This window comes from Ovis canadensis, chromosome 2, assembly GCF_042477335.2.
Source record: "Ovis canadensis isolate MfBH-ARS-UI-01 breed Bighorn chromosome 2, ARS-UI_OviCan_v2, whole genome shotgun sequence".
Lineage (NCBI taxonomy): Eukaryota > Metazoa > Chordata > Mammalia > Artiodactyla > Bovidae > Ovis > Ovis canadensis.
The window spans coordinates 152,779,356-152,795,157 of record NC_091246.1 but is presented as its reverse complement, the minus strand read 5'-3'; the positions used below and the strand labels follow the sequence as shown (position 1 = coordinate 152,795,157).

Here is a 15,802-nt window from a genome sequence, read left to right as displayed (position 1 = left end):
TTTCCTGATTGCTTTTACTGTTATGTTCCTGGATGAGAGCCAAAGAATCTAGCATTTTGAGCACCTACTATGTGCCAGGCACTCGCCTACATGTTATCTTATTTCCTCCCTCAGGTGTTTTCAGGGCGGGTACCATTATCTCTGGAAAAAGACTCAGAAGGGTTCATTAATTTGCTTAGGGTCACATAGCTATTAATGAAAGAACTCGTGCTGAGACCCAAGTTGGTCTAACTGCAGAGCACTACATGAGTGATTCTCAAAGTTTTCATGTGCATGAAGATCATATGGAGGAGGGCTTGTTATAACAGGACTACTGGCCTCACTGCCCACCAAAGTTTCTGATTTAACAGAATGGGTGGGGTCCAAGAATAGGCATTCCTAACAGGTTCCCAGGTGGTTGGAGCTAGTGCTGCTAATTCAAGGGCCGCCCCCGATGACATCCTCATCTTGTCTTCTAGGTGCCTCTTTGAACTCACTTGATACACACATTGGTTGTACAGCAAAACCAATCTGAAATTTAGTAACATTTAAAATTTTTGTAATTTATAAGAATTTTGATTTACAATTAGAAATCTACTTAAACAACTGCTCTACTTTGGGTTTTTAACCATGGATAAGCATTTGAAAAACTCCAATTCACTTTTAGTAATTAGTTCTACCAGATTTCTTTTTTGACCATAAAAAGCATTCAGAAGAATATACTATTGTTAATAATTCCTATTTTAGATAGGCATTTCAAGTGATAAATTTTATCCTTAGATAACATATGATAGGATTTTACAATAACATTTGGATAAGGACCTTGTTCTTTTAGGCATTTAAGAACCATTGTTAATGATCAACCTCCAGAAGGACCGAGAGCAGCAGTCATATATACATTAAGAAAGAGAGAAAAGAAAGTGAAGTCGCTCAGTTGTGTCCGGCTCTTTGTGACCCTGTGGGCTGTAGCCTACCAGCCTCCTCAGTCCATGGAAATTTTCCAGGCAAGAGTACTAGAGTGGTTTGCCATTTCCTTCGCCAGGGGATCTTCCCGACCCAGGGACTGAACCTGGATCTCCCACATTGCAGGCAGACGCTTTGCCATCTGAGCCATTAGGGAAGCCCTACACACATTAAACCTGACACCAAATGCTTTTCTGCCTTAACTTAGCTTCCTTATCTTCTTACTGGAAGAGTCAGTAAGGTCATCAGAGTTAGCTCTAATGACCAACCTATTATAATGGACTTAAGAAGCTAAGCTGTCCCAGATGTAACCCTTCCTTCCATATATGTTGAATGAGTGGTTATTTTAAAACCCTGTAAGAATATGCTTTCTGCAGTTTTCATTCCTGGTTTTCTTCTCAACTAATTAAGAGTATGGGACTCCCCTACAGGGTAGACTGGTAAGTCTTTCAAATTGATGCTCAGCAATTAATAACATCTAACCCAGATAAAATTTTAGATTAAGACGCCATTTTATTTAGACTTGGAGACCAGGTAATATTATTTTTAGGTGAAAGCCAAAAGGTGTTATGTTAATGCTTCTAATCACCTAGAAGGAGAGCAGTTGCTATACTGCCATTATTGGCGACAGTAGTTAACCTGGCTCTCAGCAGGATCCCACGATGGAGGGATCAGACTGTGAATGGGGAAAGTGACAGTGACTTTAGGGATTAGATATTTGGCTAGGACAAGAGGATGGATTTTGTAAATTAAGACAACTGCTTTGGTTTAATTCAATGTTAAGTCTTTTGATGTCTATACTTGACTCACCATATCTTTATATTGCTTGGGCTTAAAAGCTAATATCCTGTAGGAATGGACCTTCCTAATCCTGTCCCACCCTCTGAGACTTGGATTTTAATATCAAGAAATTCTTTTATGTTGAGGAATTACAAAGAAAAAATGTTCATGTTATACTAGAATTTAAACAAGCTGGATGCTTACACACCATTTCCCATCTTCATATTCCTTTATGCTTAGTTTTTATAAAGAAGTATAGAAGCTTTATGTGGGAGGCTGAATTTTATGTATGTCATACCAAATGTTGAAGCTGAAGCATTAATTAATCAAACAATCAGATCTGAATTCCTCACCTGCCAGATATTCTCTACAAATGAACATTCTCTAGTGAATTCAATCTGAACTTCCCTGGAGCTTGGACTGACAATCCTTCTGAAATTTGTTGCAGCTGCAAAAATCTGCCTACATACAGAAACAAAATCCCTAAGTTGTCCACTGAATCAGTTGGCCATTTCTCTTTCTCCTCTGCTAGACACCCATAAAAGTTTGTTGAGTGAGGAAAGGAAATCATCAGTTAGCCCCTAAATTTCTATCTGCATAACACCCAGCAATTTGGAAATCTGGCTAAAATTATTATACTTTTATTGAATTGACTGGTCTGTGTACACACTCTGTTATGTGTATTTGATTGCTTATATTTTTATTTTCAAAACCTAAGCAGGGATAAAATATGCCTATGCCTACAGATTGCCTTCCACACAGATTATCAATTTATGTGACCATTAAACAATATATAGGGAGCAATTTAAGGTCACTTTAATTATATTTTAAATAGTGCAAAGTTTTTGTAAATTTAAATAAGTTGCTTGTATTTTAAACTAATATACTAGCCAAAGGTAAAAGTAAATCAATAGATTATATTTCTATCATAGAGGGACAGAAATAAATCCATTTAATAATATACACAGGTACAGTGTTTCTTTAAAAACATATGTAAGTGTAAAACTTAGTAAAAGACGAAGAAACTTTCAAAAGTTTTGAAATTTTGTTCAGAAGGAAAGTGTACAGTGAACCAGTCCATAATAAATTTAAAGTTGTATTCAAATCAATTGAAAGATAAAACGTCTTAACTGGAATTTGGCTAATCAGAATCTTAAATTAACTTGCAACTTATCTGTATGCTGATTTTACGAGAGGCGTATGTCACCACTCTCCTAAAATATTCTAACAGTTGAATATATTAAAATATATTCCATCATATATTCTGATATTTTGAATCAATATATATTCAGCCCGATTCACATGTAATAGATTTTCAGTTACTCTTTGATTAGTAAATGTGTTTGAATACCAAATAAAATTGAACTTCTTTTTCTGCTGGTTTGTCCATTCTCTTTATAGATAGGTGAATGCATACTGTTTTTCTATAGCTGGAATTAGAAAGTCACAGAACAACATACCCTTAATGGAAGCAACTTTCACCACATAAATCCACTAAAATTGCACAGTTTTTGGAAAGAAAACAATGTGTGCTAATTTGATCAAAAGTCTTACTGATCAAATTCAGTATTGCCCTACAATGTGAGTCAGAAGAAAGCTGTGGATATTAGTTGTGTCTGTAGCACTTCAGCAGTTCTTAAGATGACTCCCTTCCAACACAACCCACCAACAAAAAAGAAAATAAAAATTAGAGAAACTTGTTTCTAAGCACTTAAGGAAATGTGCCAATGGAAAATATTTTAGAGAATTTGTGAATACAGTTGTGAATACAGTTGGAGAAAGAATTTTAAATAGAAAGGCCTTTTTGTCCTCATTAAAGCTGGCCTATATTCATGTATTTGGAAATGGTTTCCTATACTGTCAGAAATTTATAACTCTAAAACTGTATTTTTTTTTCAGTGTGCTAGAATGAATGTAATTATCTATAAACATCTCAATCCAGAAGGATATCTGTTCTCAAAAGTGACCAGGTTTCCTTTCGCCCCCTTGAACTTCCATGAGCTGAGGATCATCTGAGTTGCATCCATGAACAATTTTATCCTCTGCTTTCCTGCTTGGAAGGCATTTTCGTAGCAAAGTACTGGTTTAGTAAAAGCAATAAATAGGAGTCTCCATGCAAGAGAAATTGGAGTTTCCTAACATGCACATGATTCAAAAAATAAAAATAAAAAGTAAGGTGCCTTGAGATGCTGGCAGTTTTAACATTTGGAACAGAAGAGTTCATATATGTATTTACATCCTAACTGCTCAATTTTACCTTACAAGCGTCAATTTAGGAAAATATACAGTACTTTTGCATATAATGGTAACTTGTGAGCCCCTGAGTCAAGTAGAGAGGATTTAAATACAAAAAGGAAAACAGCCATTAAAAGCACTTACATTGTATGTGGAATAAACAGTACAAAATGATTATTTCCCCGGAAGACCAGGATCAGAAACATGCCTATGAAGACCCAAGACTCCTACAGTGCTTAGGGATGAATCTGTCAAAGAGGGATGCCTAATTGGATGAAGGCAAGTTTTCCTTTGCCTTGGGGGGTGAAGCTCTAAAGAGAGATCACTGTCTTGTTTTAAAAGTGAAGTCAAGTTGTCTTCCGAAGCGGTGTTCAGATGCACTCCACTTGAGAGGGATTCTTTGGATTTAAGTTTAGATTTTTCAAGGTCTAGAAATTCAGGACACTGGTGAAAGAAAAGAGACGAAAACACATTTTTATAATTCATGGACATATTTCTAAATGACACCATGAAATCTCAACATGCTTAATTCTCCCATAAATCTGTATTTGATTAGTGGTCTTAACTAGTCTTTCCCTCTCAAAGGTGGGTCAAGACATTGGAGGTCAGACGTTGGTTTAGATAATCTTACCCAGCCATTCCAAGATCTTTAATTTTACTCTGAAGCCATATCAGATTGTTATTATTATTTTAAACACAATTATTTCACACTGAGTTTTCCAGATAAGTTTTAACTCAAAATTCCCGACGTAACTGGGATCAGAAATGTGGGTCATTTGGTGAGTACAATTGGGGAACACAGAGAAAGAAAAAGGAAGGAAAATCAACCATTCCTTGGCAGAAAAAGTCATATAAGTCCACTGAAAACAAAAAACAAGGTGCATGATTTCACGTTTCCCAGTCATTCAAAACCAGTTAGAGATAAATCAATGTCTACCTTCATACTTTAGAGAGATTGCATTATTTTCCTTCAGGCACATTACTCTGTGCTATTAAAATAGTTTCATTCCCCAGAGCATTTTCCACTCAATCCCCACACTTCTAAAAAAGTTTTTACAAGATTGTTCTGTAAATTTTTAGTTAAATTGCTGTTCTTAAGTCCAGTTTGGCCACAGTATTTAAGTGATTAAGAAAGATTCCCAAAATGGAATTCCAAAGGAATTATACTTTTCACATTAACAAAATCAGAGGGCTTCCTCACAGGACTTCAGAGGAAAAATAAAGAACACTAACATTTCTCCTACCATCATCAAGGTGAGAAACTTTTAGAGGTCCTTAGTGATGGGTGGGCACAGATGTGATTATTATCTGATTACTCCTGGTCTCAGGTCTTGTCTGGTCGGCTGCTATTTCTTGCCCCTTCCTTCCCCAGATCCTGTTCAAGAGTGTCTCTAGAGCAAATTACAAACCTTTATCTAAACATTTTTTGGACCCAGGGGTAGTATTTAGTTTTCAATGATCTACCATTTATAAACTCAAGTAGATTATTAACTCTTGAAAAGGCTTTTTCTTAAATAATAATAATAAAAAAAAACCTAGTGTTTTAAGATCACTCTTCTAGGTCCATTGTTCTCAAGCTTTAAATGAGCAAAAGAATTGGGGAGAAGGGGTGGGATTGAGGGAAGCTTGTTTAAAACAGAAATTACAGGGCTCATTCCCAGACGTTCTAATTGAGTAGAGACAGAGATGGAAACGAGAGCATGCATTTTCTACAGCAGCCCAGGTTATTCGATTCTGATTCAGATGGTACCTGAAAACACCCCTCGGGAGATGCTCTTGTCTATCCTCACCTGTGAGGAAGGACTGAAACTTCGATCTGTCTTGATGGACGCAACCGGATGACTGGTTGTCATCAGGCGGATGGTGGGTCTCTGATACTCTCCTCCTGCAGTGACCATACTATAGGCTGGTGGGACCACAGTGGTTTGTTTCTGCAGCAGCTGTAGGATGGTCTGGATGTCTGCAGTCATTTGGGATTCAAGTCTGCAGGACAGACAGAAACGGGGGAAGACAGTCCTAAAATAGTTCAGGATTGCAAAACATTTGGAAAAAACTGCAGCACCACCACCAAACAGAATTGTGGCCTTGCTTTAAACAAGAAGGACAGGAGAGGGAGCACGGAGACGCTTGCTTGCTATTTCACAGTAATGGCTCTGATAATGATCCTTGCTCCTGTTCCTTTAATAAGATCTTAACAGAAAAACACCAGAATGAAAAGACTACATTTTCACAATGTGCATTGTATTATATTACAGTTAAGCTTTATTGATTTCAAAATGGAAAACACATTGAGAATCTATTTTTAATCAGTCATTCTCTTTGCTTTTAAGTCAGGTTTTGGTCAGTTTCTCATGAACATTTTATTTACTCTTTAAAAAAGAGATGTTATAGCACATTTCTTTCATAATTGCAACAATCGGATAATTTATTATGTGTTTCAAATTTATATTATCAATATTTCTGTTACCTCTCTCCTATTCACATCGTGTTGTATATTATTCATTACATTCTTTCCTTACTGTTAAGTACTGTCAAATGCTAAATTCCTTTCCCATCTATAGTTCAGGGCCTTTGGTATTTAGAAACAGACCAAATATAAAAGTTCACTTGCTTTTATAGCCCATCTGGCTCGCAAAATACCAGCCTGATCATTTTTTCCCCAAAGTTCACAAGTAGCCAAATGGCCTGTTAATTTCATTCTCATTTTAAATTAAAATTCAAGAGAAAAAACAACAGAATACAATGGATCTGATTCCTCTCCTTTGCATGTGTTAACAGTATTAAAAAAGAATTTTGTGGGTATAAAACAGAAAATTTAGACCATATGCCTCTTGAGATAACTTTTAACTCTTTACTTGTTTGTGCTTACATTCTGTTTCAATGGAAAATGCAAGAAAAAGGTAAATTTTACCAAAAATGTTGAAAGCATAGACTAATTTTGCCCAGTTATATACATGCTATATTTGTGAAGTTTAAAATGGAGAGAACTTAGCCTTTGATTTGAGAGAGAACAGAATAAACCTGGACAGCATGAGAAAAGATCATTCTTCTTCTAGTGTTTAATATTGACACTAGAAATTTTCCTTCTGAAAATCATGGTAACCTGTACATTGTTTGTACAGGTTTTCTATATTTGGTATATTTGGTATGCATAGCCATGTAGCTTAGTGTTTTCTAAACAAATAGCTATAAATTATACGTGACTGTACCTTATGGGTGTCAAAACCATACACCAAAAATTTGAATTATCAACTAGTTTATTATCTACTTGCTACCCATTGTTTTGATCTAATATTTTTATGGTGCTAATTAAACAGGGGAGACTCATTATTTTATCAAGCATCAATACTTTCTTTCATGCTTCAAAGTACGGCACAAATTTATCTGCACACCCAAATCTTACCTTATTCAGAATTAATTTCTCTCTCCTCTGAGTCCCCAAAGAAAATTCCATATTCATTGTAAATATTTCTGCATGAATTTATCCTATCATGAGCAGCATTTAATATTTAGGGAGTAGCTTACACACTACATGTAGAAGGATTTGGGGGTGGACAGTGGAAGAATAAAAACTTCATCAACAAATGAGAGTAAAGACCCAACAGAGAATCACACAATATGATAATGATTGTGATGCCTTACAAAACCTTTGTCAAACAGTAGTCATCTTCAAGAAACAGGATCTCTATATCACAGATTCTGTCTGAGAAGGGAAAACCGATTGGAAGTGTGCCTTCAGTAACAGCAGCATGCGGCCCGTTAGTGGGACTCCTGAACAGAAGGCCATCACGTGCAGGTGGGGCAGCTGTTGCAGGGTGAGAACGAGGCTGTTTGTGCCAACATGACTTAGCTGAGACTGTAGACCACCTTTATGAACATGACTTAGTTGCTTGTTTCAGGAAAACTTTGCCTGAGAAAAGTAAGCCTAAGGGAATAAATAACTTTACTCCCTCAGGAACATTCTACAGATTAAGTCACTGGAGACAGCAAACTGATCTTGAGAGCAAATAACTTGCTTAATCAAATTTTATTTATCGATACTTGCTTTAAGATCCTCATGTCACTGTATCCATCAATCCTGGACTATCATGTTATGAACTTAGCCCAAATCCCTCAGTTTTTTGACCTGAAAGGCCCAAACTCCAAAGTCATAAAAATACCCCACTTTTTACTTTCCTTTCTGAGATAATACTTAAGACTCTTTCTAGGTCAAGGTCTTCCCGCAGTGATTATGAATACTTAGTTTAGTTGTATTAATGACAGTCTGATCTTTTGCAATGGATTGAATGTTTATGTTGAAATGCTAATGGTGAAATCCTAACCACAATGTGATGGTAGTAAGAGGTATGGCCTTTGGGATGTAATTAAGTCATAAAAGTAGATCCTGCATGAATGGTATTAGTGCCTCATACGCCAGAGCCCCAAAGAGCTCCCTTCCTCCTCTCATGTGACACAGAGAGAAGACAGCCATCTATGAACCAGGAAACATGCTCTCATTAGATACAGAATCTCCCAGCACTTCCATCTTGGACTCGCCAGTCTCCAGAACTGAGAAACATCTGTTGTTTATAAACCACCCAGTCTACTGTATTTTTGTTACAGCAGCCCCCAAAGACTAAAACATTCAAGAAGAAGAATTTTAGTAAAGAATTTCTCTATTATGGATAGGTTGTATTTTCATGTTCAATGATTAGGATCTATCAGTTTAATTGGAATGGACTCTTTGAATGACACTAAATAATTCTATTCTACTCTGGAAGAATTAGAGAGAATTTTGAAAAATTCTAGCTTGGTCTTTAAAACAGAAAAGCTGAATTTTATAACTTTTTCTTTTGCTAGTGAAGGGTAGCAGCAGACGCCACCCCAAAATAAGCCACTTTGGCATATTGATTCTTCTGAGCTGTAGGCACTTGGAGAACAGCAAGTGTGGGGAGAGGCTTTCTCTGAGCTTCTCTTATCTGCCTAAAGGCAGATATTCCAGAAGGAACTCAATTGTCATAAATCCCTTCCCTGGGAGATTCAACAACCAGGGAAGATTGAATTTTGTTACAGAATAGGCATCACACCAAGACAAACTTTGTCACAAACTATCATACCCCCCGCCTGTTCTTTCAAGGGATCATTCATCTATCTTAAAAATCATTTACTCTCCTCTAAGGGACCTAAATCCCCCAGCTCCTTTCCCTATTAAGATGATATTTAATCCTGAATTCTAAGGCACCTCAGGAAGTAACTCATTTTCCTCTGAGGATCTCCCATGTGTATATGAGGTATACATGTTAATACATTTATGTTCTTTTTTTTTCTTGTTAATCTTTAATTATAGGGGGTCTCAGCCAGAAACTCAGAAAGATAGAGGGAAATTTATTTTTCTTCCTCTCCATCAGCATAGCTAAACAGCTGTGTAAAATGAGTGTTTTCATTCACATATTATCAAAGGCTCACAGTGTACCAGGCACAGTGTTCTGCAAGGGATGGAGTCAGCACTGAAAGCTTTTATATCCTCTCGGACTTCCCTATACAAAGTGTGGTCAGACTTGGGAGCTTGTTAGAATGTGGATTCTGGACCTAGACTTAGAATCTACATTTTAACAAGATCCCCAGGTGATTCGAGAGCACATTAAAGTTTGAGAAGCATGGCTTTGGGATCAAGCGTTAGTGATTTTCCCTAAATATGTATATCCGTAGGCATAATATATAAGAATGTAAGAACATTTCTTATATAAACCTTTAACACCATATAGAGTTTAATTGGCCATTAAAGCAAAAAGCAGCAACAGCCAGGATGACTCAAGATAGACTATTTATATTTGTTTTTATTGCACTGTGTACTTAATATGTGCATTTGGATGAAAGAAATGGGGTAGAAATTTACAGTTCTGCTACATTTGAACAGAATGCTGAAGCTAAACAGAGTAGATCCAACTTAAGAAAGTATACCAGGATTCTCATCCTGCAAAGCTGAAGTTTAAACTGAGCTGCCTTCTTCAAACTTCTGCCTTCTAAAGTGGAGGAAACAGGTTCTTGGAGATGTCTGTGCAGTAAAAATGCAATATATTGGATTTTAAATCCAAAGAGGTTGAATTAGACAATAAAATGTTTTTGAGACCTAGCTAGAATTTAGTAAAAGAAAGTAAATATGTTCAAAAACATACAGGTGCTAGGACATGTCAAATGTTTGGCTGTGAAAAAAAGTACTGTATAAAAGTAACTTTAAAACTAACATAATAAAATGGTAACAGCTATTAGTATTCACAGTGTGTTAGTTGTTCAGTCATGCCCAACTTTTTGTGACCCCGTGGACTGCAGCACACCAGGCTCCTTTGTCCATGGGATTTTCCAGGCAAGGATACTGGAATGGTTTGCCATTTCCTTCTCCAGGGGATCCCCCTGACCCAGGGATTGAACCTGGGTCCTGCAGGCAGTTCTTTACCAACTGAACTACCAGGGAAGCTCATTAGTATTAGTATTAATAGTAATACTATTAATGGTGATTGCAAACCAAATGGGAACTAGGTGTACATGCTCTTAAAATTTATACTTTCAGTTCCAGGACACATTAAAGGCAAGCTTTTTTCAGTGATCTTTGATTTACACCAGCAGCAACGATTGGCATTCATGACAAGGCAACAAGGGAAAATTAAAATCTCAAATTTCACCTTCAAGAAAAATCCAAATTAGGTAACATAGAAATATATGAAGAGTAGAAGAATGTACTCAAACAAGTATCAGTAACAGAAATGAAGTTAAGTTCATTGTTAATTATGTTTGCCCTAACCAAAAACTCTTTCTATTTTGTAGCATATATACTCTCCACATGTATTAATTAGTCTTCACAATAATACTGCAGGTCAGAAAAGGTCGAAAAAGGAAACTGAGGCTAAAGAAATTTAAATGACTTGACCTAGTAATCCTGTTAGTAGTTAAGTAACAGAGTTATAACTTTAAGCTGAACAATTGTTAAGTGCTGTGCAAGTACTGTGCTGAAGAAATCACTGTCCCTGTCATTCACCCATTCATTCAGTCATTTTTTTTTTTCATTTACTCCAGGAATTGAATGCATATTGCATGGTGGCGCAGTGGTAAAGAATCTGCCTGCAATGCAGAAGATGAAAGAGACGTGGGTTCTATCTCTGGGTTGGGAAGATCCCATGAAATAGAAAATGGCAATCAGTTCCAGTATTCTTGCCTGGAAAATTCCATGAAAAGAGGAGCCTGGTGGGCTACAGTCCATGGGGTTGCAAAGAGCTGGACACGATTGAGCCACTGAGCCACACACACACACACACACACACCCAAACACACAAAGAAATACACAGGAATAGAGGAAGGTCAAGTTCAGAAATCACACTTTCATTTATCAGTTCTGTGTGTACAGTATGTATTTTGATATATATTATGGCTAAAAGATCAGTGTAGCTTGGTATAAATAGAAGAGAGTCAGGAAATGTAGTAATTAACTAAATATGTTTCTCTGAGCAATAATAAGTATGATCATGTCAAGTTCTTATACCTTAAATAGGAATTACTGACTCTAAGTAAGTGATCATCTGTTTTAATTTTCTCAGATGCATTTCAATTTTACAAGACTGATATTTGACACTTGAGAATGGGATATAGGTCTCAGTTTTTTAACTTTCAAAGTTTGATTAAATTGCATGAAAAAATACAAAAAATATCATTAGTTCATGCAGTATTGTCATACTTCTCTTTGAAATTAAGGCATATAAATTTATTTAAATTTACAAATTAGTTGGTTTTCTAATTCCTTTTGTCTATTTTAATTGCTAATTCATCTTTCATGGTAATGTATATTTGTGTAGACACACATTTTTATGTTTATTGTATTATTTGACACTGCTCAATTCTGGCATAAAGATTTTTTTTAAAAAAACAATAAAACAACAAGCAACATCAACAACACACAAGAAAAAGTAGGCATAGTAGCTAGTTTATGTGTATAAGCAAAACACATAGAATGTGGTAAGTATAGATAATGAGTAAGCAAGTAGTTTGTTAGACATGGACAGACTTCATAAGATGCATTAAATAAAAACAGCATGCTAGTGACCTGCAAGACGTTCCAAAGATAGAATAGAAATGTGATGTAACAAACCAGAGTATGGCTTATACTGTGGCCAAGTGTACTTGACCTTACATCTCAGTGATGGAGTAAGTGTGTGTCATTGGTGTTGGGCAGTTTTTAATCTGTGGACCTTTTTTTGTGGAAATCTCGATTTTCATCCTCAGAACCACACCATCAGCAGGGAAGGCTGATGAGATATATATATATATATATATATATATATATAAATGTCATGTAAATCAGGATTCAGGTTGTGTGATTCTTTTACCAGGATTGTACGTATTGGAAATGTGTTAATTACCCCATCTGGCTCTCCTCATCACTCACTGTGTGTTTTAAGTTGATTTAGTAAATCCTGTGATTTAAGCATCTCAGTTTAATCCATGCAGTTTTTCGTGTGTGACTATTGGAATACCCTGCCCAGTGGTGTCCTGGAGAATACCTTGAATCAAGGTCACTTTCCACATGTAACACAACTAAGACAGTATCATACATCTATTTTTCTTAAATCTGATTTATCAGCTTAATTTTAAGGAACTCACGTAGATTTGGGTTAAGGGGTTCTATCCTTTCTAAAACCAAAATTTATTCCTTATCTTAAAAGGTCATGGATCAAAGATGGAGGGAAAATGGACGGGATCTGGACTTCAACTCAATCACATTTTTGCCAAGTTGGCTGAAAAAATAAATGTTTAAATAATTTTGTCAATATTAAAACAAATGCCATAACCCATAACTAAGTTACCAGGAACCACCACAAAGTGTAAAAAGGAGGATTGAAAGAGGAAGGGTGTTAGTCAACAAACTAAATATGAATTATTTGGGAGGATTAAAAAAAGGAAGTTTCTTAGGCAAGCAATGCTGATGAGATACTGATTTTATGACAAGTAAAGAAAAAGTAGGATTCATGCTGCCAAAAGTGTGAAGTGTTCTAAATAAATGCTCCTTGCAAGACATTAATAATTCTGTCAACTTCTAGTCTTATTTTAAATGAGAAAGTGTATAAGAAAAGTGTATATGAGATCTATGGCAGGATGAATTTGCTATTTACAAAGCATAAAGCCAGACCCCACTACGGGCTTGGATTACGTTATTCCTTTGCCTGGCGATTGCTTATACCTGTTAAGCTGTTCCTGAAGCAAATCTAATCTTTGCTCCACTTCTCCATAGGTGAGGTCGCTTTCAGTTTCAGAGACTCCCCAGGCGGCTCGCTGAAGTGCTGAGGGACTAGGCTCATCAGCCTGAGTCCCAGCATTTTCTCTTTCCCAGCTTCTTGTGTCAGTGACATCTGTGGGAAACAGCAAAATGGATGTCAGCTTCTTTGGGTGCCCATTTATAGCTACAGAGATATCCACGATACAAGCAGGAAGAGATCCTGACATTTAACTGGAAGATAGAACCATAGCGGCTCAGGGACTGGTCAAGCAACTGCAGCCAATAGGTAGCTGACTCCCATCCACCCTGATCCTGACTGCCACCTCCCCAACCTGTTTCCACACAGCTGGTTATGACTCTTCAGTACAATTTCCCTTTGTATTTTGTGCTAAGGGGAAACATGGATGGCCAACCCTAAACTCTAGTAAGAGAACAAAGACTTTGAGCTTTTACATCTGGGGAGAAACAGCACCATATATATGTACTGGTTCACCTCCCATTGAAGATTTTAAGACTCTTTGCACATGACTCGCATATGGCACACCAATCCAGCGCTAGTGGAGTTGGGAGTTTATTTCAGAGAGAAAGAAGGAGTATGTTTTCCTCACTCAGAGGACTGGTAGCAGAAAAAGGCTGACTTCATTTTCACATGGAAATAACAAAAAGTGATTTTGCTGTGATAGAAAGACTTTTGTTTTTCCTTTTGGACAAGTACTTATGATTAAACACTGACAAAAGTTATGTAAAGTTATGGAATTTATATCTTTGGTTATTTAAAAAATTGGATAGAAAGTAACCCATTTGGGGAGAATTAGCTATGATTCTAGAAACAAGGAACAGGATTTGTAGGGTTTCTTGAAATCCCTTCCTTTCCTACAGTTTCTTCAAAAGTACCCCCTATCCACAGGTAGCAGACACAATTTCTGTACCTTTTCTTCATGGTTTTTCTATTACTATACTTTTATCTTTGAATGCATAAAAATCTCTAATGAGGTGCCAACAATTTCTGCTTCACTTGGGTGAAGCTCTAACAAAGGGATTAGCACATCCAAAGATGGTATTAGGGAAACATAAGGTCAGGGTTCCCTATGCTATTGAAATGGTTAACAGACCTTAGAGGAAATTAAAGTCTTCCTTATCTACGGAAGGGTCTTCCTTAGTAGCTCAGTTGGTAAAGAATCTGCCTGCAATGCAGGAGACCTAGGTTCGATCCCTGGGTCAGGAAGATCCCCTGGAGGAGGAAATGGCAACCCACTCCAGTACTCTTGCCTGGAGAATTCCATGGAGAGAGGAGCCTGGTGGGCTACAGTCCATGGGATCCCAGATTCGGATACAACTGGTGTTTTGTTTTCTAAAGTGACAATATGTAATTTCCTATGAAATTGAACATCAAAAATGTTATGGCTGAACTTTTAAGTAATACATCAGCAGATTTTCACTGAAAAGTATGATTTCTTATTCACACACATGTGACTTTAAAATGCAAAACAATAATATAATGTTTTAGTACACTAGGTTTTCAATTTTGGAGAAGTAATGCCAAACAAATAGAACACTCATATAAATGGCTGGATGATGCCAATGTTTTCCCCTGTCTAGCCTTTTGCTAGACAATGAAACAAAAACAATAAAACTGACAGGATGGAAGTTACATATTATACTCAGAAGTTTTGTGCTGAGAAAGCTTACAGTATTTCCACATATGCCTAATAGCTCTCTCATTCTCAAATCATATATAAGATATTGATTTTTAAATAACAGTAGTGAATTACATGCAATAAATTATGTAGGATTTTATTTTTCCTTCAGTGCTCAAGAAAAAAACTGATAATCTCTTAGCAAAAAAGAATACTCGTAAACTATTGGGTAAAGCCTTCCTTGATTATAATTTACTCTTTTATTAAAATCTGGATATGTGTGATTAGCTTGTTTTAACAGCAATATGAAAAAAAAAAGAGTTCAAAGGGGAGATCCTGCTTAGTGGTCTTAATCAAAATGAGCATCCTTTTAGATACTTTCTAAATATAGCTCAGAATCTGCACTTGGTTGCCTTGGAAAATGTTGCTATAGTTGCAAGACATGTTTCTGAAAATGGATGAACAGAAAGTAAACTTTCGTTTGGTTCTGGGTACACACTTTTCAACTTTTGACCTCAATCTAAGTAGGATCAGAGTGCATTTAGTTTGATTTTTTTCTTTTCAGTTCTGTCTAAAGGTGCTTCTCTGTTGGATTCAGCAGGACAAATGCTAGAAATGTAAGTGGCATTTCCTATTGATGATAAAACTAAAATCTCTGGGGATTTAGTGGTTTGAATCACAACAGTTACAGTTACACCCTACACATTATTCAAATTCTTGAAAATTGCACAATATTTCACCTTAAAAATTATTAGGGAAAGAAATTTGCATTAAATAAAGTTTTAGAATTCTCCACTGGTTAGTCATATTAATTAGCTAGGTTAACCATGTGTCACACTGACTGAGTCTATGCAGCATCCATTATGCCTCTTCAATTGACGTGAATATTTAACTATGAGTTTTAAAGGCAACTGTTTTTTTGAACAGAAATGTCATTATACATTTTTGAAAATTAAAAATTGCAGCT

General features: G+C 36.3%; 1 protein-coding gene across 1 annotated transcript in view; it reads right to left on the bottom strand.

Moving 5' to 3' along the window:
- Positions 1 to 1,435: 1,435 nt before the first annotated feature.
- Positions 1,436 to 15,802, bottom strand: part of KCNH7 (potassium voltage-gated channel subfamily H member 7) — a 531,172-nt gene continuing 516,805 nt past the window's right edge. Inside the window, exons 14-16 of the mRNA XM_069574330.1 lie at positions 13,163 to 13,331; positions 5,748 to 5,940; positions 1,436 to 4,401 (exon numbers count right to left, since the gene is read on the bottom strand). Coding sequence (XP_069430431.1) covers positions 4,132 to 4,401; positions 5,748 to 5,940; positions 13,163 to 13,331 — 632 coding nt within the window. The 3' untranslated portion in view covers positions 1,436 to 4,131. The remainder of the gene's footprint in view (positions 4,402 to 5,747; positions 5,941 to 13,162; positions 13,332 to 15,802) is intronic.